The 26,150-nt window shown below is 47.3% G+C and overlaps 2 protein-coding genes across 2 annotated transcripts; both read left to right on the top strand.

Moving 5' to 3' along the window:
- The first annotated feature begins 7,639 nt into the window (after positions 1 to 7,639).
- On the top strand, positions 7,640 to 9,217 carry LOC142864111 (ubiquitin carboxyl-terminal hydrolase 17-like protein 6). The gene has a single exon (XM_075997261.1). It carries the CDS (start codon positions 7,640 to 7,642, stop codon positions 9,215 to 9,217), a length of 1,578 nt encoding a protein of 525 aa, XP_075853376.1.
- Positions 9,218 to 21,236: 12,019 nt separating this feature from the next.
- LOC142864112 (ubiquitin carboxyl-terminal hydrolase 17-like protein 6) lies at positions 21,237 to 22,814 on the top strand. The gene has a single exon (XM_075997262.1). The coding sequence runs from the start codon at positions 21,237 to 21,239 to the stop codon at positions 22,812 to 22,814; it is 1,578 nt and encodes a 525-aa protein (XP_075853377.1).
- Positions 22,815 to 26,150: the final 3,336 nt, after the last annotated feature.

The raw sequence follows: 26,150 nt of genomic DNA on the forward strand, positions 1-26,150 counted from the left end.
CTCTGGAGAACGACGCCTATTTGTCCTGGGGTGTGAGGGTCGGGGTGGAGGGGTCGTGTGCTGGGGCTTCTTTCCCAGCTCAGGAAGCTAAGTGTGGGGATCTGGCTGACCAGAACGAACAGCACACGGGTCCTTGTCCCCAGGTAAATCCACAGGTCCCTCCCACAATCTTAGTGGCTTGGGATCGGATGGAGATGCATTTTGCCTGAGATTCTGAATTGTTAAGGAGCCATTAGACCTGCCAGCCTCCTCATCACCGTCCATAAACTTCCACCTATAGAGATAGGTTTTACGTCATTTGCACTGGGATAAAGAAAAAATAGGACACCGCCTGGTATCGAGGTGACAATTTTATTGACAGAGAAGCAAAGTGCAAAGAGACTTTCATACAGTGACATTAGAGAACTCCAATGTACAAGGTGAAGAAATATCCCAAGCCTGGGTTCCCCTGACAACTTCCAGAGTCAAAGCCTCTCCCCTGAGGACGGGACAGGGCTTCAGAGATGAAGGACCCAGGCACCACCCAGACACCGCGAAGTACACACACTTGGACCCCAAGTACACAATGTCTCACTCGGAGTCAGTGTCCTCAGAGGACGAGGAAAGCCGAAGGTCCTCATACAGGACACTCGGGGGGACCCGGGCACAGGGAGCCTCAGACTTCTCTGGGGCGTGAGGGTTCTGGGCAGGAGGACCTGGCTTCTCAGGGAGGAGGCAGGAGGGAGCTGGCAGGAGCCTGGAGCTCCACTGTCCGCTGTCCAGTCTCCTGAAGGCCATCCTGAGGGGCTGGCCTGGAGCAGGGCTGGGTGACGGGAGACGGGGCTCGGTGCAGGCCTGGACAGGGCTCAGGAGACTTCTGCCATGTGGAGGCTGCAGGTCACTGCTGGGCACCTGGCTTGCACTCTTCCCGGTCCACTGAGGCGCCACTTTGCATTCAAGTCCAGCTTCTCTTGGTGGAGGCAGGTCAGCCCGCACAGGGCTCAGCTTCGGCCTCTGAGTGCTCTTCTGAGGTGTCTCCAAGGGGTTTCGTCTGGGTTTCTTTGGAGGACGCTGGCAAGTCCGGGTGGGGGTCTCTGCAGGTCTCTTGCCGGGTGCCCTGATGCTGAGATGGAAGTCTTGGCCCGAGCTCCGTGTGGCAGGCGGTGGGCAGGGCTGTGAGATCAGAACAGGACGCTTGTGCCCTGCCTGGGGCTTGAGGACGTCTCCCAGGACAGGGGTTGTGGAGGCAGCGTGGGGAGCTCCAAGGAAGCTGCGGTCACCCCTGCTCGGGGCCAGCCTGTCAATGGCGAGAGGGTCCTGGCCGTAGCGCTTGAACGCAGGCTTCGGGGTCTCTGTGAGGAGCCCTGCCTGTCCTCTATCTGGTCCACTACTGCAGAAGGAGCTCAGTCTCTGCATTGCCATGGGAGACAGTGAGGAGAACGTGGAGCTCATGTCATCCCTGGCAGGTGGCTGGCTTCTAAGAGGAGGGTCCAGGGCAGGTCTGTTGTTGGTTGTGTAGACCGGCACGGGTCTGCTCGGAATCTGTAGGAAAAGGCAGAACACACGTTAGAAACTCCTCACCGACGACTCAACCTGAAAATCAACCACATGGGATTAGAAACGAGGATCAAAGCAACTTAGATGTCACGATGACCTAATTATGAGAAGTCATTCTAAATATGGGCAGGCTCTCCACCTTGGGTGATCGGGACAAGTACAGAATGAACGGGATCCCGGACTAGGTCCTATTCCACAGGGTGGTCTTCAAATCAGCGCCCCCTCTGGAGGACCTTGAAACACACGTTTCATCCCATGGAGTGTAACTGCCTCATGTTCTTCAGAGAGCAGTTGGGTGGGTGAGGAGGCGGGACAGGGAATTTCGGAATATTTATCCACTCAAGAGATGTGTGTTTCTGGATGTAGGATTCTGGCTTTTGCAATAATCTGGTAACAGATTTGCACGTGCCCCCACACACATAGCGTTGGGAGGCTTGGAAGTAAATTTGCTGAAACGAGGAAATGGGAAAAATGACATCTGAGAGGCACACAAACTGGAATCAGCTTGGCCCCAAAGGATTTCTAACTAACACTCGCTCGGGGGTAAGGACTAGAACTAGGACTAGACACAGCGGGGCCTGGAGGGACACGCAGCGGGGGTGCCCAGCAGGCCCAGGGAGCAGGGACCAGGGCCACACTCACCCTCAGGTAGGCACAAGGTTGCGGCACTTCCTTGCAGTCCTGCTGGGGCCTCCCTTGGGGTGTCCTGGGAAACGCCTGCAGGACAGACTTCCTCTGCTGCTGCTCCTGCCTGCGGAACAAAGGGTGTGATCAACACCCGGGGATTTCCCGTCCACACATGGAGGAATCCTTTTGGGGGCAGGGTCCCAGTGACTGTTTGGGTGTGACACAGGTGTTGAAGCCCCGTGACCTGGGCTAAAGCTGCACCTTCCCTCTTGTCAGATCCCTGCCCTACTCCAGGCAGCCCTCCGGGTTTTCCCAGCAAGGACTTTCCTGAAGTCTCCACACCCTTTCTGCCGGTCATGTGCACAAGCTCAGCAGCTGCTCCGGCCTCCCCTTCCTGAATGTGCAGGAGGAGAAAGAGCTCCTGGGGCAGGAGACCTACCCGAAAGGGACCTCCTGGCCCTTTGTCCCCAGTACTGTTTTCCTTGCCTGGACGAGGCTGTGCACGAGGTGTGAGAAGGAGACACACCACCTTTTGGGGGTCCAGGGCCCAGGCAGTGGCTACACCTCCCCCATGGCTCACCTCGGTCTCTGCTCCTTCTCCCTCTCACTCTGGTCGAGTGACACTGGGTCCTGGAGATCATGGGGCTTCCGGGGTGCCAGGTTCTCCTTCCCCCTATTGGGGCCCAAGGGCTGCGGCGCCAGGGCTCCACCCCAGCGCTTCATGGGGCACCTGGTGCTTCTGGCCGTGTGTCCAAAAGCCCCACAGTCCCTGCACTTGACCTGTGGGTGAACAAGGACAGTGGTCAGCGAGCGATTCAGCAGCAGTCAGGGGCAGCCGTCCAACGGCAACGTAAGGACAGAGTTTCCATTCAGACCTGAATATTGCTTTTAGGGAGGTGAGCGGCACAAGTAGCCAATTAGGTGCTTGCACACTCGAGCCAGGACGTCATAACCAAAAGCACCCGTTAGGAAGGGCATTAGGAGTAGAGATTAAAGGTTCTAGGGGTGGGCGCCATGAACCAGATCTCAGCACCAGGACAAAATCCTGGCTGCACGGTGAACTCACTGGGAGCTGAGTTTGGTCCTCAGAGTCTCTCATAGACTCCCCTGATGGTCAGGAGGCCTGGGGCAGGGCCATCCTTGGGTAGGAATGAAAACTGGCTTATGGTGTCAGAATTTTCTACAGTCACCCCCCGACTCTGAGGTCCGTGTGTCCCCTGATCCCCAAAGATCGTCGTCTCCACTTACCCTGGGATTCTCCTCCTCGGGTCGGGGAGCCCTGGGCCCTGCGGGTCCCCTCTGCTGCTTCCTCATAGTCTGGGCTCTGCTGAGTGTGTTCTTCTCAGACTGTGGGTAGTGACCCGCCACCCGTCTCATCTCCCGGCAGCTTGAGGTTGGATGACCTCAGGGGTGGACCTTTGGATCTGCTGAGTAAAAGAAAAAAAAAAAGATCGTTAAGAGCACTATGAATTCGCATAGTGCAAAAAATTCCCGCGACACCTTCTTCCCCTTAAGGAAGCCATGTCAGCCACTTCCTCAAGTCCTTTCCTCACAAAGTGGACTCTCATTCCCTGATGTGTTCCCTTCCTCTCCTATCATTACCGATCCCCAAAATAGGGCCCTGTCTTAGACCTGACGTACTGAAACCATCAATTTAGGTTTTTACCCCAGAATCGTTGACGCTGCAGACTTTGATAAGCTCTATGACACTTTCCTCTATGAGTGAGATGAAGGACAATATTTTCCAGGAGCGACAAAAAATCGAAGCTACAGAAAATGGTATCCAGAATCGTGGGGCACAAATATTTGAAAATCTGAAATCAAACATGCTTTCCTGTTACCTTTTGAATTGTCACTATCGATGGTAAAATATTCACTTTCCTAACTCAAATTCACACGCAAATGTAATTTTCCCCTGCTCTGCTGCAAGTTTATGGTCTACAGTCTTTCAATAACTGTCCTATCTCCACAAGCCCACCCTCTATGTATTTTCTAAAACGTGCACAGTGAACTGTTTGAAGAAACGAAGGAGAACTGAAATATTCAGCCTTTACTGCTTACGGACAAATGCACCACGTTTCCAAAACCGTTTCCCTACAAAGTCGGGGGTGGGGGGGGGTGTATTTCCTTAGGAATGTGAATTTTTGTGAGATAATTGACATTTAACTCAAGTATTTTAGGTCTCTTTTCAAAGAAGTACAATCATAAAAACAGAATACCTATCTTTGACCTACAACCTGAATATCATGTATTTCTTGTACTCTACTAATTTTCTGAAGACATCAGTGCAAGTCACCAACCTGAAGTGCGGGGACCCCCTGTTGTCTGTCAGTGGGTTCTCAGAGGAGGGGAGCCTGCTGCGGGGCCAGCTCTGCGCCGGGTGTGCTGCAGCAGCCGGGACTCCTGGGCAAGGGGCACTGAGGGAGGCTTCCTGTCTGAGCCGACTTTTATACAGTTCCGTGGGTTGGCAGTTGTGGGTGTGACCTAACCTAATCAGCGTAATCCAGTTACGTTTCCATTAATGGTCCCGGGAATGGAAGCACTCCTCTTTGTCGTTTGCCCTTTTCAAGCCTATTTACAACAAATGTATTGGTATACCTGCACGGTTTTAAGAACATATGCTTTCTTTAGGAAAATTAAATTTTTGTACATACACCTGTTTCATCTTGCACTTTACATTTTTATTGAGCTGAAATGTACTTAATATTAGATGAAGCATTTTAATTGTATTTCCATTTGTGATTCCCCGAGATTCATTGCATTCACCTTGAGGTGTAACCCTAACCACCGTCCTCTGGAACTTCTCATTTTCCCAACTGAAACTCGGCAATGTTCAAACCTTAACTCCACGTTTTCCCTCTGGGAAATCCTTCTACACTACAGTTCTCCTTTCTGTCACCATGGAAGTGACTGGTCTGGAGACCTCTCCTGACATGAATCCTCAAGTATTTGCCCTTGAGTGACTGGCTGATTTTTCACCTTGCCTTGTGACTCCAAGGATTGCCCCTAAAATGCCTCTAGAGAGGCAGATGGAGCTCTGTTTTCTGCATCTTCATTTCCGTCTTCTACTTATGTGTACAGACACGGTGAACGTTGTTTTCACCTCTGCAATGTTGGTGGATAGAAGCTTCATTTCCACTCTCTCTCCTCCATTAGCAACCTGAATACAGACAACTTTATTTTCAAGGCTCAACGATGTTCCGTGACACACACAGGAAAACACACACCCAAACGCCACAGTTTTTAAATCCATTCATCCACCGTTGAATCTTTGGTTTCTTTTCACCCTTGATGTTGTGAACTTTGATAATATGAACAACGATGCACAAATATTTCTTTGAGTGTCTGCTTTTCAATCCTTTGTGTATATACATAGGAGTTCCGTTTCTAGATCATGTGATGATTATGTGTTTAACTTTGTAATGAATGGTCATGTTGTTTTGGACAGGAATTTCATCATGTTCTCTTTCTGAATACCAATGTAAGGAGATTCCATTGTTCTACCTCCTTAACAGCGCTTCCTGGTCTCCGCTTTGATTGATCGGTTGGTTGATTGATTGATTGAATCTTTAGCCACCCTCACAGTAGCAGAGCATTATCTCATTGTATTTTGATTAGTGCTTCCCTAATATATAACGATATTGATCATCCGTTTATGAATTCATTGGCCATTGTGCATCTTTTCTAGGAAAAATGCTATTTTTGTACCTTTTGCTTTTAATTTTGTTTTAAGTTGCATACAAGTTATAATATTCTGGTTACCTGGTCCTTTATCGCATATAAAATTGGCAAATAATTTCTCCCATCCTATGCGTTTTATTGTTACTCATTTCCTGGTGGCCATGATGAATAAAAGTTTTAATGTAGCTAAACCCCAATTTACTTGCTTTTTTCTTTTGTGCCTATTCTTTGGTGTTATATCCAAGAAATCCCCAGAAATTCAGTGCCGAGAACACATCCCCCATGTCATCTTCTAAACGTTTCATCGTTTACTTTGTATATTTACTTGTTCATCAATTTAAAGATACACTTTCGTATTTTCTGCCAGGTAATTTTGTTATTTTGTGTCGTATTTGTTTAGGGTCAAACTTTTAAGGTTTCCTGTGGATATCAGAGTTTCACAATCCTGTATTTTATAAAGACGACTACACTGTCTCCATAAGAGTTTGGACACCCTTGTATCAATCACTCAACCCAGTGCACCACAGACGGCAGGGGCTGTATCTGGGCTACGGATTCTGTTCCTTTGATCTCTAGGTTTGATCTTGTGCCAGCAACGCAGTGACTTAGTAATGTAGTTTGTAGTAAGATATAAAATCAGGAAGGAAGAGTCCAAATTCTGCTTATCAGCATCCTAAGGCATTTTAGTGCTTCGCACATGTAAACGCATGAAAGTATAGATAAACACACACGCACACACACAGACACACAAACGCACACAGAGGCATACACACGTCACTTCTCCCCATGTTATCCCTTCTCTTTCTGTTGGAAGAAGCCAGACAGAGGGAAACCCACCACCGTGACTCAGAGGTACTCTCAGGGTATTTCAGGACAATACTGATATCGGAATCTGCTTCCGGTGTTCAATAAATAGTAACGTGGATTAGGCCCATGGGATTCCCACCAGAATACAAGGGACCCCACTGTAATCCCCCTGAGGCCATTAATGGTTTGGATCTGATTGTTGACCTTTTACCTAGTGAGTGGGTGTGCTGGCTGTAGCGGCAGGCCTGAGCCGTGGAAGGGGTGACGAGATTTCGAAACTGCACTTTGGAGTCTGAGAAGCAGAGGCATCTTTCTGTGACTTGAGGGCTGAGTGTGGAAATTTACATTATTTTGTGGATATCGAAGTTTCAGAGCAGCCTTTTTTGAAAACACTATCCTGTCCACACTGAAAAGTGTTATTACCTTTGCACCAATCATTCACTCTATTGACCATAGAAGGAGGGCTATTTCTGGGCCTTTTGCTCTATTCCATTGGTCTCTATGTCTGATCTTACACCAGTGCCATTCTGCCTTAGGAACTGTAGCTTTGCAATGAGAAATAAAATCTCGAAGCGTGAGTCCGACTTGTTATTCAATATCTAACGTTCCCCCATTATTGTTTTCAAAGGGCTAGGACAAATATATGTCCACCACCCCACCCTTGTTAAATCCCGATTAAGGGTACTTAATCGGGATCCTGCTAGTTCAATCTGCCCCAGGTGTTGCACAAATAGTAATGGGGAGGGTGCTGGTCGGATTATCTGGGGACTGCCAGAGAACACACCCTGAGGCTTCCTAATCCGATTGAGTGCTTGGACGTGACTGGTGGATGTTGTGCCTCGGGAGTGGGTGTGGTGAGTTGGGCTAGCTATAAAAAGGCTGATGTGGAGACGGACCTGCCATTCGAAGGCGCTCTCAGAAGGGAAAGCATCGTCCTTCCTCAACTTACGGTCCCAGCGGGGGCTTCGTGATCATCGCTCCCGGAAACATGAAGGCTGCTTCAGTCCTCCAGGGAGGGGAGCCTCCTTTCAATGCCTTTGCAAAACTCAAAATTTCTCAGCCAAATTTAGCTGACGATATGGATAACCCCAGTTGTTACCGACCTAAGAACTCTTCACTGTTATCTAAGAGAGATCCCGACCTGCATTTAAAACAGGCTCCTGGGACAAAGCCATTGGCTCCCAGGGACAAACTGCTGCTGACCTGGAAGAGACCTTATGGGGTTGGTGCTGGGCTCTGCAATGTGGGAAACACGTGCTACATGAATGCTGCACTGCAGTGCCTGACGTACACACCACCCCTCGCCAACTATGTGCTGTCCCAGGAGCATTCTCTAAGCTGTCGTCGTCAGGAATGCTGCATGCTGTGCACTATGGAAGCTCATGTCACCCGGGTGCTAACCCAGCCTGGCCAGGTGATCAAGCCCTCGCTGGCACTGGCTGCTGGCTTCCACAGATACGACCAGGAAGATGCCCATGAGTTTCTCATGTGCACTGTGGATGCCATGAAGAGAGCTTGTCTATCTGGGCACGAGCCCTTAGACGGTCACTCTGAGGACACAACCCTAATCCGTCAAATATTTGGAGGCTACTGGAGGTCTCAGATCAAGTGTCTGCACTGCCATGGCATTTCAGACACCTTTGAACCTTACCTGGACATCGCCTTGGATATCGAGGCAGCTCAGAGCCTCAACCAAGCTTTGCAATGGTTGGTGAAGCCCGAGCACCTGGACGGAGAGGATGCCTATCACTGTGGTACTTGTCTAAAGAAGGTCCCTGCGTCCAAGTCTCTGACTGTGCACACTGCCTCCAAGGTCCTGATGCTTGTGTTGAAAAGGTTCTCAGATGTCACAGGCAACAAAATTGCAAAAGAAGTGCAATATCCCGAGTGCCTTGACATGCAACCATACATGTCTCAGCGGAACAGAGGACCCCTTGTTTACCTCCTGTATGCTGTGCTGGTCCATGCTGGGAGCAGCTGTCAAAGTGGACATTACTTCTGCTATGTCAAAGCTGGGAATGGCCAGTGGTACAAAATGGATGATGCTAAGGTGACCGCCTGTCACATTTCTTCTGTCCTCAGTCAACCTGCCTACCTTCTCTTTTACATCCAGAAGAGTGAATTGGGGAGAGACGGTGGGTGTGCCTCCAGAGGGAAGAAACCAAGAGCCCGTGGGGCTGAAGACACGGACAAGGGAGCAACCCAACGGGAGCTCAAAAGTGACTCTGGCGTCAAGATGCCCGAGTTTGAGGAACGCTTGGAAAAGACAGCAACTACGGAGCTCTCCTTAGATCAGTGGAAGTGCCTCCTGGAACAAAACCGACCAAAGCCTGCGGTGAACTTCCGAAAAATTGAATCCACCCTGCCTTCCAATGCAGTTGTGATTCATCCACCAAAATACAAGACGGAGATGACAAAGGACAATAACTTGCTGCCCGCATCAGACAAGGAAGAAAGAGACCAGGTGTCCCTGAAAGCTAGCAAAGTCCCTTGTGTGGGTGGGAGGGCCAGGGGTAGCAAGAGGAGGAACAAGCACGGCACAAGTTCTCTGGTTGTGTTCCAGTAATATCAGTATGAGAACTGATGCATGTGCAGTGACGCGCGCACACACACACACACACAAGTCAGTACTGGAGGAAGAAACTTGGAAATGAAGAGGTCCGGTTTGGCTACAAGCACCTGCAGCCATTGGTTCCTGGTGGCTGCATTCCAGGATGTGGCCACATATGTGAAATCTTTTCTTTGGATTTTTGAGTGTTCTGAACATTTGAAGGAACTTCCTACGTGCAGATGTTCACTGTATATGAAATTCATTGTGAATTCTGATTTTTAGGTTTTGAAGTGTAGGATTCCACTGTGAGGTTTTTAGAGTGTGTGGAATTTAATATGGAGTCTCATGATTTTCTGGTGGTGCTGTGTTAGTACTTGTTCTCACTTGTGGGTGGGTGTGAGATGTTTGCCTTTTGGTATCGTGGGATATCTGGGAATCATGTGCGACACTTTAAGTAATTGAAATAGGAGTAAGGTTTCAAGACACGTATGATGGTTTTACCGCTCCAAGCCTTCAGCTGGTAAAGATTGTTCCAAGGATTTTGGTGGGTTATCAAATTAAGTGCAATGGTGTGTTCTCTGGATACAGTAGGCTGGAAAGTCTACATTTTTTCTAGATATGGTGCTCCTTGTGCTTCATGATCCATTATGGACTTGTCTGTATGAGGTTATTAAATTTCATTGCAAAGCTGTAGTTTTAAAATCTGTTAAATGTTAATAAAATTCATCCCAATGTGACATAGGTACTGTAGTTCCTTTTTTCCCTCGGCAGCAGAGACTCATTCTTTACCCAGGGTGGAGCGGATGCAGTCGCAAGGTCACAGTTCACTGCTACCCCCAACTCCAGGCTTCAGACATCCTCCTGGCTCAGCTGCAACCACAGGCAGGTGACACCGTGCCTGGCGAATGTTTTGTTGTGGTGCGTTTGGTGTCTCCCTATGTTGCAAAGAGCTTAATTTCTAAAACACCCCAGTTCAATTTCTTGGTAGTTATAGTCATCAATGTTTAATTATGTGAGAGCAATGAAAACCTTGGTAGCACCTTATTAGAAATACAGAAATCTATGGTAAAACTCACCCCTTATGAATCAAAAACATACACATTAACAATGTATCTTACATTTTCCTGGTTAGAGCTGCAACCCATACTATTAAGTGAAGTTTCCCAAGAATGCAAAAACAAGCACCACATATACTCACCAGCAAATTGGTATGAACTGAGCAGCACCTAAGTGGACACATAGGTACTACAGTAATAGGGTATTGGTCAGGTGGGAGGGGGAGGGGGAAACATATAATGAGTGAGATGTGCGGCATCAGGGGGATGGTCATGCTGAAGACTCAGACCTGTTGGGGGAGGGGGGGACTGGGCATTTATTGAAACCTTAAAATCTGTACCCCCATAATATGCCGAAAAAAAAAACACATATCCTTCAATTATTAAATATAATTTTATGGAACCATAATAGACATATAATAAACTCTGTATTTTTAAAGTGTAAAAATAAAAATGTAATAATAATTTTTAAAAAACAATGTATCTGAGTGATGTTTGTGAAAATTCAAGTGTGGTAAGTGTTGGGTGCAGACTTATTCTCAATTGGGCTCACATTCAATGCAGTTGGTGAGCTTTAAATCACACTCATGCTTATGTTCTAATCCCGAGATACCACTTCCATGTGTAGGAAAAATAAATTTTTGTGCATATACCTGTTTCATCTTGCACTTTGCATTTTTATTGAAATAAAATATAGTTCATATGAAATGCAGCATTTTAATCGTATTCACCTGAGCAGGATTCTGTGACATTCAGTGCATTCTCCTTCAGGTGTAACCCTAACCACCATCCACCTCCCAGGGACTTCTCATTTTCCCAACGGAAACTCTATATGTATTAATCCTTAACTCCACGTTCTCCCTCTGGGAACTCCTTCCAAACTACAATTCTCCTTTGTGTCACCACGGATGTGACTGGTCTAGAGAACTCACATGGCATGAATCCTCAAGTATTTGTCCTTGGGTGACTGGCTGATGTTTCACCGTGCCTTGTGCCTCAAGGAAGTTTTTCTAAAATACCTCTAGAGAGCCAGATGGGTCTGTGTTTCTTGCATTTTCATTTCCATCTTCCACTTATTTGTACAGACACTGTGAACGTTGTTTTCACCCCTCTCATATTGGCTGACAGAAGCTTTATTACCACCAATTCTCCTCCCTTAGCAACCTTCAAAGAGGCCACTTTATCCATTGTTAAGGCCAAATGATGTTACGGGACACACATAGAAAAACACACACCCAAACACCCCATTGTTTTCATCCGTTCATCCACTGTTGAATATTTGGGTGGTTTTCACTGTGTCCTTTCTGGAATTTTGGTAGAATGAGGAAAGGTATAGAAGTTTCTCTTAGAGCGTCTGCCTTTCAGTCTTTTGTCTATGTAGCTAAGAGGGACGTTTCTGCCTTATATGATAATTATCCATTTAATTTTGTGAGGAATGGCCGTGTGGTTTTCCACAGGAGTTTCCTCATTTTCTCATTCTCAGTAGCAATGTGCAGAGATTCTCATTCAATATATCCTTAACAATGGTTCTGAATCTCTGCTTTGACTGACTGATAGATTGAATGTCTCAAGCCTCAGAAGAGCAGAGCATTATCTCTTTGTATTTGGAGTAGTGTTTCCCTAATAAAGAAGGATTTTGAGCCTCCCTTCAAGAATTCATTGGCCATTTCATATCTTCTCTGGTGAAACGTCTACTTTTATACATTTTTGGGATTTAATTTGTTTCTAAGTCACAAACTTTTGTAATATTCTGGATACTCCTTCTTGATCAGAAATATATTTTGCAAATATTTTGTCGCCTCCTTTTGGTAGTTCCGTCATTGTTTTAGAGTGGCCTTGAAGCATAAAAGTTCTAATGTTGGCGTGGATGCAGAGAGATAGGAACACTCTCACGCTGCCGGTGGGACTGCAAACTAGTTCATTCTCTGTGGAAAGCAATATGGAGATTCCCTAAAGCGACTGGATCAACAAGTCTATCTAGCCTTTGATCCAGCAATCCCATGACTCGGCACCCTTCCAAAAGAACAAAAGTCACTCTAAGAAGAAGACACCTGCACTCGAATGTTCAGGGCAGCACAATTCACAATTGCAAAGAAGCGGAAACAACCCAAGTGCCCATCAATACATGAGTCGATTAATAAAACGTGGTATATGTGTGCCATGGAGTACTCTTCAGTTGTAGGAAACAACGGTGATGCAGCATCATTTGTTTATTCCTGGATAGAGCTGGAACCCATTCTATTAAGTGAAGTATCCCAAGAATGGAAATATAAGCATCACATGTACTCACCAGCAAATTGGTATTAAGTGATCAACACCTAAGTGGACATAAAGGAATAACATTTATCGTGTGTCGGGCAGGTGGCGGGAGAGGGGACGGTTATATACATTCATAGTGAATGCACTGCGCACCAACTGGGGGAAGGACATGCTTGAAGCTCTGACTCAAAGGAGGGTGTGGGCAAGGGTGATAGACATGACCCTAACATTTGTACCCCCACAATATGCTGGAGAAAAATAAAAAATGTTCCAATTTTGATACACCCCAATCTATTTATTTTCTTATGCCTGATTGTTGGTGTCATGTGCAAGAAATCCTTAGAAAATCCCGTGCCCTGAACATTCCCCCGATATGTTCTTCTACGTTTCATGGTTTACTTTGCACATTTAGTGTTTTCTGAATTTCAGGTTGTATTTCAGTATTTTGTGTCTAGGAATTTTATTTCTTTGGGTGTTTTTTTGTGTAAGGTCCAACTTTGGGGTTTCTTCGGATAGTCTAAGTTTCACGGCACCCTATTAGGCAAGGAATGCCCTTGTGCATAGAAAAGTTTTGACACCCTGGTGTCAGTGACTCAAACCCGTCCACCAGAGACGGCAGGGTTGTGTGTGGGTGTCTCTTCTACACCTTTGGTAGCAGCAGCCTGGGATTTTGACGTCATTTTGTCTCCAGAAGCTTGTACCCATGAGGGGAGCTCGGAGGTCACTCCTCCTGAGAGCAGAATCCCGGCAGAGACAGTTTTTCCTCACACTCTGCAGTGTCTGCTCCTGCCCTGCTGCTCCCTCCCAGTCCCCATGTCCTCCTTCCTCCCAGGACATGGGCGTTCCTCCCTGAGCAGCTATGGAATTGATTCTGGTAACATCTTGAAGTTCTCAGCACAGGGTGTACAGTAAGGAGGGTGTGGACACGGAGCAGATGCCCAGTGAAGTTTGCATTAATAGGGGCATACACATAAATTTCCACAGGCTGCCTTCCTCAGACTCCTATTTTGATCTAAGTTTACTAGGACTCGGCAAAGGAAAGTGATGTTTTGGGGGGTGGGGGCGGCGGCGATGGGGGATCCTCTGGAGAACGACGCCTATTTGTCCTGGGGTGTGAGGGTCGGGGTGGAGGGGTCGTGTGCTGGGGCTTCTTTCCCAGCTCAGGAAGCTAAGTGTGGGGATCTGGCTGACCAGAACGAACAGCACACGGGTCCTTGTCCCCAGGTAAATCCACAGGTCCCTCCCACAATCTTAGTGGCTTGGGATCGGATGGAGATGCATTTTGCCTGAGATTCTGAATTGTTAAGGAGCCATTAGACCTGCCAGCCTCCTCATCACCGTCCATAAACTTCCACCTATAGAGATAGGTTTTACGTCATTTGCACTGGGATAAAGAAAAAATAGGACACCGCCTGGTATCGAGGTGACAATTTTATTGACAGAGAAGCAAAGTGCAAAGAGACTTTCATACAGTGACATTAGAGAACTCCAATGTACAAGGTGAAGAAATATCCCAAGCCTGGGTTCCCTGACAACTTCCAGAGTCAAAGCCTCTCCCCTGAGGACGGGACAGGGCTTCAGAGATGAAGGACCCAGGCACCACCCAGACACCGCGAAGTACACACACTTGGACCCCAAGTACACAATGTCTCACTCGGAGTCAGTGTCCTCAGAGGACGAGGAAAGCCGAAGGTCCTCATACAGGACACTCGGGGGGACCCGGGCACAGTGAGCCTCAGACTTCTCTGGGGCGTGAGGGTTCTGGGCAGGAGGACCTGGCTTCTCAGGGAGGAGGCAGGAGGGAGCTGGCAGGAGCCTGGAGCTCCACTGTCCGCTGTCCAGTCTCCTGAAGGCCATCCTGAGGGGCTGGCCTGGAGCAGGGCTGGGTGACGGGAGACGGGGCTCGGTGCAGGCCTGGACAGGGCTCAGGAGACTTCTGCCATGTGGAGGCTGCAGGTCACTGCTGGGCACCTGGCTTGCACTCTTCCCGGTCCACTGAGGCGCCACTTTGCATTCAAGTCCAGCTTCTCTTGGTGGAGGCAGGTCAGCCCGCACAGGGCTCAGCTTCGGCCTCTGAGTGCTCTTCTGAGGTGTCTCCAAGGGGTTTCGTCTGGGTTTCTTTGGAGGACGCTGGCAAGTCCGGGTGGGGGTCTCTGCAGGTCTCTTGCCGGGTGCCCTGATGCTGAGATGGAAGTCTTGGCCCGAGCTCCGTGTGGCAGGCGGTGGGCAGGGCTGTGAGATCAGAACAGGACGCTTGTGCCCTGCCTGGGGCTTGAGGACGTCTCCCAGGACAGGGGTTGTGGAGGCAGCGTGGGGAGCTCCAAGGAAGCTGCGGTCACCCCTGCTCGGGGCCAGCCTGTCAATGGCGAGAGGGTCCTGGCCGTAGCGCTTGAACGCAGGCTTCGGGGTCTCTGTGAGGAGCCCTGCCTGTCCTCTATCTGGTCCACTACTGCAGAAGGAGCTCAGTCTCTGCATTGCCATGGGAGACAGTGAGGAGAACGTGGAGCTCATGTCATCCCTGGCAGGTGGCTGGCTTCTAAGAGGAGGGTCCAGGGCAGGCCTGTCGTTGGTTGTGTAGACCGGCACGGGTCTGCTCGGAATCTGTAGGAAAAGGCAGAACACACGTTAGAAACTCCTCACCGACGACTCAACCTGAAAATCAACCACATGGGATTAGAAACGAGGATCAAAGCAACTTAGATGTCACGATGACCTAATTATGAGAAGTCATTCTAAATATGGGCAGGCTCTCCACCTTGGGTGATCGGGACAAGTACAGAATGAACGGGATCCCGGACTAGGTCCTATTCCACAGGGTGGTCTTCAAATCAGCGCCCCCTCTGGAGGACCTTGAAACACACGTTTCATCCCATGGAGTGTAACTGCCTCATGTTCTTCAGAGAGCAGTTGGGTGGGTGAGGAGGCGGGACAGGGAATTTCGGAATATTTATCCACTCAAGAGATGTGTGTTTCTGGATGTAGGATTCTGGCTTTTGCAATAATCTGGTAACAGATTTGCACGTGCCCCCACACACATAGCGTTGGGAGGCTTGGAAGTAAATTTGCTGAAACGAGGAAATGGGAAAAATGACATCTGAGAGGCACACAAACTGGAATCAGCTTGGCCCCAAAGGATTTCTAACTAACACTCGCTCGGGGGTAAGGACTAGAACTAGGACTAGACACAGCGGGGCCTGGAGGGACACGCAGCGGGGGTGCCCAGCAGGCCCAGGGAGCAGGGACCAGGGCCACACTCACCCTCAGGTAGGCACAAGGTTGCGGCACTTCCTTGCAGTCCTGCTGGGGCCTCCCTTGGGGTGTCCTGGGAAACGCCTGCAGGACAGACTTCCTCTGCTGCTGCTCCTGCCTGCGGAACAAAGGGTGTGATCAACACCCGGGGATTTCCCGTCCACACATGGAGGAATCCTTTTGGGGGCAGGGTCCCAGTGACTGTTTGGGTGTGACACAGGTGTTGAAGCCCCGTGACCTGGGCTAAAGCTGCACCTTCCCTCTTGTCAGATCCCTGCCCTACTCCAGGCAGCCCTCCGGGTTTTCCCAGCAAGGACTTTCCTGAAGTCTCCACACCCTTTCTGCCGGTCATGTGCACAAGCTCAGCAGCTGCTCCGGCCTCCCCTTCCTGAATGTGCAGGAGGAGAAAGAGCTCCTGGGGCAGGAGACCTACCCGAAAGGGACCTCCTGGCCCTTTGTCCCCAGTACTGTTTTCCTTGCCTGGACGAGGCTGTGCACGAGGTGTGAGAAGGAGACACACCACCTTTTGGGGGTCCAGGGCCCAGGCAGTGGCTACACCTCCCCCATGGCTCACCTCGGTCTCTGCTCCTTCTCCCTCTCACTCTGGTCGAGTGACACTGGGTCCTGGAGATCATGGGGCTTCCGGGGTGCCAGGTTCTCCTTCCCCCTATTGGGGCCCAAGGGCTGCGGCGCCAGGGCTCCACCCCAGCGCTTCATGGGGCACCTGGTGCTTCTGGCCGTGTGTCCAAAAGCCCCACAGTCCCTGCACTTGACCTGTGGGTGAACAAGGACAGTGGTCAGCGAGCGATTCAGCAGCAGTCAGGGGCAGCCGTCCAACGGCAACGTAAGGACAGAGTTTCCATTCAGACCTGAATATTGCTTTTAGGGAGGTGAGCGGCACAAGTAGCCAATTAGGTGCTTGCACACTCGAGCCAGGACGTCATAACCAAAAGCACCCGTTAGGAAGGGCATTAGGAGTAGAGATTAAAGGTTCTAGGGGTGGGCGCCATGAACCAGATCTCAGCACCAGGACAAAATCCTGGCTGCACGGTGAACTCACTGGGAGCTGAGTTTGGTCCTCAGAGTCTCTCATAGACTCCCCTGATGGTCAGGAGGCCTGGGGCAGGGCCATCCTTGGGTAGGAATGAAAACTGGCTTATGGTGTCAGAATTTTCTACAGTCACCCCCCGACTCTGAGGTCCGTGTGTCCCCTGATCCCCAAAGATCGTCGTCTCCACTTACCCTGGGATTCTCCTCCTCGGGTCGGGGAGCCCTGGGCCCTGCGGGTCCCCTCTGCTGCTTCCTCATAGTCTGGGCTCTGCTGAGTGTGTTCTTCTCAGACTGTGGGTAGTGACCCGCCACCCGTCTCATCTCCCGGCAGCTTGAGGTTGGATGACCTCAGGGGTGGACCTTTGGATCTGCTGAGTAAAAGAAAAAAAAAAAGATCGTTAAGAGCACTATGAATTCGCATAGTGCAAAAAATTCCCGCGACACCTTCTTCCCCTTAAGGAAGCCATGTCAGCCACTTCCTCAAGTCCTTTCCTCACAAAGTGGACTCTCATTCCCTGATGTGTTCCCTTCCTCTCCTATCATTACCGATCCCCAAAATAGGGCCCTGTCTTAGACCTGACGTACTGAAACCATCAATTTAGGTTTTTACCCCAGAATCGTTGACGCTGCAGACTTTGATAAGCTCTATGACACTTTCCTCTATGAGTGAGATGAAGGACAATATTTTCCAGGAGCGACAAAAAATCGAAGCTACAGAAAATGGTATCCAGAATCGTGGGGCACAAATATTTGAAAATCTGAAATCAAACATGCTTTCCTGTTACCTTTTGAATTGTCACTATCGATGGTAAAATATTCACTTTCCTAACTCAAATTCACACGCAAATGTAATTTTCCCCTGCTCTGCTGCAAGTTTATGGTCTACAGTCTTTCAATAACTGTCCTATCTCCACAAGCCCACCCTCTATGTATTTTCTAAAACGTGCACAGTGAACTGTTTGAAGAAACGAAGGAGAACTGAAATATTCAGCCTTTACTGCTTACGGACAAATGCACCACGTTTCCAAAACCGTTTCCCTACAAAGTCGGGGGTGGGGGGGGGGTGTATTTCCTTAGGAATGTGAATTTTTGTGAGATAATTGACATTTAACTCAAGTATTTTAGGTCTCTTTTCAAAGAAGTACAATCATAAAAACAGAATACCTATCTTTGACCTACAACCTGAATATCATGTATTTCTTGTACTCTACTAATTTTCTGAAGACATCAGTGCAAGTCACCAACCTGAAGTGCGGGGACCCCCTGTTGTCTGTCAGTGGGTTCTCAGAGGAGGGGAGCCTGCTGCGGGGCCAGCTCTGCGCCGGGTGTGCTGCAGCAGCCGGGACTCCTGGGCAAGGGGCACTGAGGGAGGCTTCCTGTCTGAGCCGACTTTTATACAGTTCCGTGGGTTGGCAGTTGTGGGTGTGACCTAACCTAATCAGCGTAATCCAGTTACGTTTCCATTAATGGTCCCGGGAATGGAAGCACTCCTCTTTGTCGTTTGCCCTTTTCAAGCCTATTTACAACAAATGTATTGGTATACCTGCACGGTTTTAAGAACATATGCTTTCTTTAGGAAAATTAAATTTTTGTACATACACCTGTTTCATCTTGCACTTTACATTTTTATTGAGCTGAAATGTACTTAATATTAGATGAAGCATTTTAATTGTATTTCCATTTGTGATTCCCCGAGATTCATTGCATTCACCTTGAGGTGTAACCCTAACCACCGTCCTCTGGAACTTCTCATTTTCCCAACTGAAACTCGGCAATGTTCAAACCTTAACTCCACGTTTTCCCTCTGGGAAATCCTTCTACACTACAGTTCTCCTTTCTGTCACCATGGAAGTGACTGGTCTGGAGACCTCTCCTGACATGAATCCTCAAGTATTTGCCCTTGAGTGACTGGCTGATTTTTCACCTTGCCTTGTGACTCCAAGGATTGCCCCTAAAATGCCTCTAGAGAGGCAGATGGAGCTCTGTTTTCTGCATCTTCATTTCCGTCTTCTACTTATGTGTACAGACACGGTGAACGTTGTTTTCACCTCTGCAATGTTGGTGGATAGAAGCTTCATTTCCACTCTCTCTCCTCCATTAGCAACCTGAATACAGACAACTTTATTTTCAAGGCTCAACGATGTTCCGTGACACACACAGGAAAACACACACCCAAACGCCACAGTTTTTAAATCCATTCATCCACCGTTGAATCTTTGGTTTCTTTTCACCCTTGATGTTGTGAACTTTGATAATATGAACAACGATGCACAAATATTTCTTTGAGTGTCTGCTTTTCAATCCTTTGTGTATATACATAGGAGTTCCGTTTCTAGATCATGTGATGATTATGTGTTTAACTTTGTAATGAATGGTCATGTTGTTTTGGACAGGAATTTCATCATGTTCTCTTTCTGAATACCAATGTAAGGAGATTCCATTGTTCTACCTCCTTAACAGCGCTTCCTGGTCTCCGCTTTGATTGATCGGTTGGTTGATTGATTGATTGAATCTTTAGCCACCCTCACAGTAGCAGAGCATTATCTCATTGTATTTTGATTAGTGCTTCCCTAATATATAACGATATTGATCATCCGTTTATGAATTCATTGGCCATTGTGCATCTTTTCTAGGAAAAATGCTATTTTTGTACCTTTTGCTTTTAATTTTGTTTTAAGTTGCATACAAGTTATAATATTCTGGTTACCTGGTCCTTTATCGCATATAAAATTGGCAAATAATTTCTCCCATCCTATGCGTTTTATTGTTACTCATTTCCTGGTGGCCATGATGAATAAAAGTTTTAATGTAGCTAAACCCCAATTTACTTGCTTTTTTCTTTTGTGCCTATTCTTTGGTGTTATATCCAAGAAATCCCCAGAAATTCAGTGCCGAGAACACATCCCCCATGTCATCTTCTAAACGTTTCATCGTTTACTTTGTATATTTACTTGTTCATCAATTTAAAGATACACTTTCGTATTTTCTGCCAGGTAATTTTGTTATTTTGTGTCGTATTTGTTTAGGGTCAAACTTTTAAGGTTTCCTGTGGATATCAGAGTTTCACAATCCTGTATTTTATAAAGACGACTACACTGTCTCCATAAGAGTTTGGACACCCTTGTATCAATCACTCAACCCAGTGCACCACAGACGGCAGGGGCTGTATCTGGGCTACGGATTCTGTTCCTTTGATCTCTAGGTTTGATCTTGTGCCAGCAACGCAGTGACTTAGTAATGTAGTTTGTAGTAAGATATAAAATCAGGAAGGAAGAGTCCAAATTCTGCTTATCAGCATCCTAAGGCATTTTAGTGCTTCGCACATGTAAACGCATGAAAGTATAGATAAACACACACGCACACACACAGACACACAAACGCACACAGAGGCATACACACGTCACTTCTCCCCATGTTATCCCTTCTCTTTCTGTTGGAAGAAGCCAGACAGAGGGAAACCCACCACCGTGACTCAGAGGTACTCTCAGGGTATTTCAGGACAATACTGATATCGGAATCTGCTTCCGGTGTTCAATAAATAGTAACGTGGATTAGGCCCATGGGATTCCCACCAGAATACAAGGGACCCCACTGTAATCCCCCTGAGGCCATTAATGGTTTGGATCTGATTGTTGACCTTTTACCTAGTGAGTGGGTGTGCTGGCTGTAGCGGCAGGCCTGAGCCGTGGAAGGGGTGACGAGATTTCGAAACTGCACTTTGGAGTCTGAGAAGCAGAGGCATCTTTCTGTGACTTGAGGGCTGAGTGTGGAAATTTACATTATTTTGTGGATATCGAAGTTTCAGAGCAGCCTTTTTTGAAAACACTATCCTGTCCACACTGAAAAGTGTTATTACCTTTGCACCAATCATTCACTCTATTGACCATAGAAGGAGGGCTATTTCTGGGCCTTTTGCTCTATTCCATTGGTCTCTATGTCTGATCTTACACCAGTGCCATTCTGCCTTAGGAACTGTAGCTTTGCAATGAGAAATAAAATCTCGAAGCGTGAGTCCGACTTGTTATTCAATATCTAACGTTCCCCCATTATTGTTTTCAAAGGGCTAGGACAAATATATGTCCACCACCCCACCCTTGTTAAATCCCGATTAAGGGTACTTAATCGGGATCCTGCTAGTTCAATCTGCCCCAGGTGTTGCACAAATAGTAATGGGGAGGGTGCTGGTCGGATTATCTGGGGACTGCCAGAGAACACACCCTGAGGCTTCCTAATCCGATTGAGTGCTTGGACGTGACTGGTGGATGTTGTGCCTCGGGAGTGGGTGTGGTGAGTCGGGCTAGCTATAAAAAGGCTGATGTGGAGACGGACCTGCCATTCGAAGGCGCTCTCAGAAGGGAAAGCATCGTCCTTCCTCAACTTACGGTCCCAGCGGGGGCTTCGTGATCATCGCTCCCGGAAACATGAAGGCTGCTTCAGTCCTCCAGGGAGGGGAGCCTCCTTTCAATGCCTTTGCAAAACTCAAAATTTCTCAGCCAAATTTAGCTGACGATATGGATAACCCCAGTTGTTACCGACCTAAGAACTCTTCACTGTTATCTAAGAGAGATCCCGACCTGCATTTAAAACAGGCTCCTGGGACAAAGCCATTGGCTCCCAGGGACAAACTGCTGCTGACCTGGAAGAGACCTTATGGGGTTGGTGCTGGGCTCTGCAATGTGGGAAACACGTGCTACATGAATGCTGCACTGCAGTGCCTGACGTACACACCACCCCTCGCCAACTATGTGCTGTCCCAGGAGCATTCTCTAAGCTGTCGTCGTCAGGAATGCTGCATGCTGTGCACTATGGAAGCTCATGTCACCCGGGTGCTAACCCAGCCTGGCCAGGTGATCAAGCCCTCGCTGGCACTGGCTGCTGGCTTCCACAGATACGACCAGGAAGATGCCCATGAGTTTCTCATGTGCACTGTGGATGCCATGAAGAGAGCTTGTCTATCTGGGCACGAGCCCTTAGACGGTCACTCTGAGGACACAACCCTAATCCGTCAAATATTTGGAGGCTACTGGAGGTCTCAGATCAAGTGTCTGCACTGCCATGGCATTTCAGACACCTTTGAACCTTACCTGGACATCGCCTTGGATATCGAGGCAGCTCAGAGCCTCAACCAAGCTTTGCAATGGTTGGTGAAGCCCGAGCACCTGGACGGAGAGGATGCCTATCACTGTGGTACTTGTCTAAAGAAGGTCCCTGCGTCCAAGTCTCTGACTGTGCACACTGCCTCCAAGGTCCTGATGCTTGTGTTGAAAAGGTTCTCAGATGTCACAGGCAACAAAATTGCAAAAGAAGTGCAATATCCCGAGTGCCTTGACATGCAACCATACATGTCTCAGCGGAACAGAGGACCCCTTGTTTACCTCCTGTATGCTGTGCTGGTCCATGCTGGGAGCAGCTGTCAAAGTGGACATTACTTCTGCTATGTCAAAGCTGGGAATGGCCAGTGGTACAAAATGGATGATGCTAAGGTGACCGCCTGTCACATTTCTTCTGTCCTCAGTCAACCTGCCTACCTTCTCTTTTACATCCAGAAGAGTGAATTGGGGAGAGACGGTGGGTGTGCCTCCAGAGGGAAGAAACCAAGAGCCCGTGGGGCTGAAGACACGGACAAGGGAGCAACCCAACGGGAGCTCAAAAGTGACTCTGGCGTCAAGATGCCCGAGTTTGAGGAACGCTTGGAAAAGACAGCAACTACGGAGCTCTCCTTAGATCAGTGGAAGTGCCTCCTGGAACAAAACCGACCAAAGCCTGCGGTGAACTTCCGAAAAATTGAATCCACCCTGCCTTCCAATGCAGTTGTGATTCATCCACCAAAATACAAGACGGAGATGACAAAGGACAATAACTTGCTGCCCGCATCAGACAAGGAAGAAAGAGACCAGGTGTCCCTGAAAGCTAGCAAAGTCCCTTGTGTGGGTGGGAGGGCCAGGGGTAGCAAGAGGAGGAACAAGCACGGCACAAGTTCTCTGGTTGTGTTCCAGTAATATCAGTATGAGAACTGATGCATGTGCAGTGACGCGCGCACACACACACACACACAAGTCAGTACTGGAGGAAGAAACTTGGAAATGAAGAGGTCCGGTTTGGCTACAAGCACCTGCAGCCATTGGTTCCTGGTGGCTGCATTCCAGGATGTGGCCACATATGTGAAATCTTTTCTTTGGATTTTTGAGTGTTCTGAACATTTGAAGGAACTTCCTACGTGCAGATGTTCACTGTATATGAAATTCATTGTGAATTCTGATTTTTAGGTTTTGAAGTGTAGGATTCCACTGTGAGGTTTTTAGAGTGTGTGGAATTTAATATGGAGTCTCATGATTTTCTGGTGGTGCTGTGTTAGTACTTGTTCTCACTTGTGGGTGGGTGTGAGATGTTTGCCTTTTGGTATCGTGGGATATCTGGGAATCATGTGCGACACTTTAAGTAATTGAAATAGGAGTAAGGTTTCAAGACACGTATGATGGTTTTACCGCTCCAAGCCTTCAGCTGGTAAAGATTGTTCCAAGGATTTTGGTGGGTTATCAAATTAAGTGCAATGGTGTGTTCTCTGGATACAGTAGGCTGGAAAGTCTACATTTTTTCTAGATATGGTGCTCCTTGTGCTTCATGATCCATTATGGACTTGTCTGTATGAGGTTATTAAATTTCATTGCAAAGCTGTAGTTTTAAAATCTGTTAAATGTTAATAAAATTCATCCCAATGTGACATAGGTACTGTAGTTCCTTTTTTCCCTCGGCAGCAGAGACTCATTCTTTACCCAGGGTGGAGCGGATGCAGTCGCAAGGTCACAGTTCACTGCTACCCCCAACTCCAGGCTTCAGACATCCTCCTGGCTCAGCTGCAACCACAGGCAGGTGACACCGTGCCTGGCGAATGTTTTGTTGTGGTGCGTTTGGTGTCTCCCTATGTTGCAAAGAGCTTAATTTCTAAAACACCCCAGTTCAATTTCTTGGTAGTTATAGTCATCAATGTTTAATTATGTGAGAGCAATGAAAACCTTGGTAGCACCTTATTAGAAATACAGAAATCTATGGTAAAACTCACCCCTTATGAATCAAAAACATACACATTAACAATGTATCTTACATTTTCCTGGTTAGAGCTGCAACCCATACTATTAAGTGAAGTTTCCCAAGAATGCAAAAACAAGCACCACATATACTCACCAGCAAATTGGTATGAACTGAGCAGCACCTAAGTGGACACATAGGTACTACAGTAATAGGGTATTGGTCAGGTGGGAGGGGGAGGGGGAAACATATATAATGAGTGAGATGTGCGGCATCAGGGGGATGGTCATGCTGAAGACTCAGACCTGTTGGGGGAGGGGGGGACTGGGCATTTATTGAAACCTTAAAATCTGTACCCCCATAATATGCCGAAAAAAAAACACATATCCTTCAATTATTAAATATAATTTTATGGAACCATAATAGACATATAATAAACTCTGTATTTTTAAAGTGTAAAAATAAAAATGTAATAATAATTTTTAAAAAACAATGTATCTGAGTGATGTTTGTGAAAATTCAAGTGTGGTAAGTGTTGGGTGCAGACTTATTCTCAATTGGGCTCACATTCAATGCAGTTGGTGAGCTTTAAATCACACTCATGCTTATGTTCTAATCCCGAGATACCACTTCCATGTGTAGGAAAAATAAATTTTTGTGCATATACCTGTTTCATCTTGCACTTTGCATTTTTATTGAAATAAAATATAGTTCATATGAAATGCAGCATTTTAATCGTATTCACCTGAGCAGGATTCTGTGACATTCAGTGCATTCTCCTTCAGGTGTAACCCTAACCACCATCCACCTCCCAGGGACTTCTCATTTTCCCAACGGAAACTCTATATGTATTAATCCTTAACTCCACGTTCTCCCTCTGGGAACTCCTTCCAAACTACAATTCTCCTTTGTGTCACCACGGATGTGACTGGTCTAGAGAACTCACATGGCATGAATCCTCAAGTATTTGTCCTTGGGTGACTGGCTGATGTTTCACCGTGCCTTGTGCCTCAAGGAAGTTTTTCTAAAATACCTCTAGAGAGCCAGATGGGTCTGTGTTTCTTGCATTTTCATTTCCATCTTCCACTTATTTGTACAGACACTGTGAACGTTGTTTTCACCCCTCTCATATTGGCTGACAGAAGCTTTATTACCACCAATTCTCCTCCCTTAGCAACCTTCAAAGAGGCCACTTTATCCATTGTTAAGGCCAAATGATGTTACGGGACACACATAGAAAAACACACACCCAAACACCCCATTGTTTTCATCCGTTCATCCACTGTTGAATATTTGGGTGGTTTTCACTGTGTCCTTTCTGGAATTTTGGTAGAATGAGGAAAGGTATAGAAGTTTCTCTTAGAGCGTCTGCCTTTCAGTCTTTTGTCTATGTAGCTAAGAGGGACGTTTCTGCCTTATATGATAATTATCCATTTAATTTTGTGAGGAATGGCCGTGTGGTTTTCCACAGGAGTTTCCTCATTTTCTCATTCTCAGTAGCAATGTGCAGAGATTCTCATTCAATATATCCTTAACAATGGTTCTGAATCTCTGCTTTGACTGACTGATAGATTGAATGTCTCAAGCCTCAGAAGAGCAGAGCATTATCTCTTTGTATTTGGAGTAGTGTTTCCCTAATAAAGAAGGATTTTGAGCCTCCCTTCAAGAATTCATTGGCCATTTCATATCTTCTCTGGTGAAACGTCTACTTTTATACATTTTTGGGATTTAATTTGTTTCTAAGTCACAAACTTTTGTAATATTCTGGATACTCCTTCTTGATCAGAAATATATTTTGCAAATATTTTGTCGCCTCCTTTTGGTAGTTCCGTCATTGTTTTAGAGTGGCCTTGAAGCATAAAAGTTCTAATGTTGGCGTGGATGCAGAGAACACTCTTACGCTGCCGGTGGGACTGCAAACTAGTTCATTCTCTGTGGAAAGCAATATGGAGATTCCCTAAAGCGACTGGATCAACAAGTCTATCTAGCCTTTGATCCAGCAATCCCATGACTCGGCACCCTTCCAAAAGAACAAAAGTCACTCTAAGAAGAAGACACCTGCACTCGAATGTTCAGGGCAGCACACTTCACAATTGCAAAGAAGCGGAAACAACCCAAGTGCCCATCAATACATGAGTCGATTAATAAAACGTGGTATATGTGTGCCATGGAGTACTCTTCAGCTGTAGGAAACAACGGTGATGCAGCATCATTTGTTTATTCCTGGATAGAGCTGGAACCCATTCTATTAAGTGAAGTATCCCAAGAATGGAAATATAAGCATCACATGTACTCACCAGCAAATTGGT

Source organism: Microcebus murinus, chromosome 24, assembly GCF_040939455.1.
Source record: "Microcebus murinus isolate Inina chromosome 24, M.murinus_Inina_mat1.0, whole genome shotgun sequence".
NCBI lineage: Eukaryota > Metazoa > Chordata > Mammalia > Primates > Cheirogaleidae > Microcebus > Microcebus murinus.

Bases quoted from the DNA above. Each gene is read 5' to 3' on its own strand.
- LOC142864111 (XM_075997261.1), top strand. From the start codon at position 7,640: ATGAAGGCTGCTTCAGTCCTCCAGGGAGGGGAGCCTCCTTTCAATGCC.
- LOC142864112 (XM_075997262.1), top strand. From the start codon at position 21,237: ATGAAGGCTGCTTCAGTCCTCCAGGGAGGGGAGCCTCCTTTCAATGCC.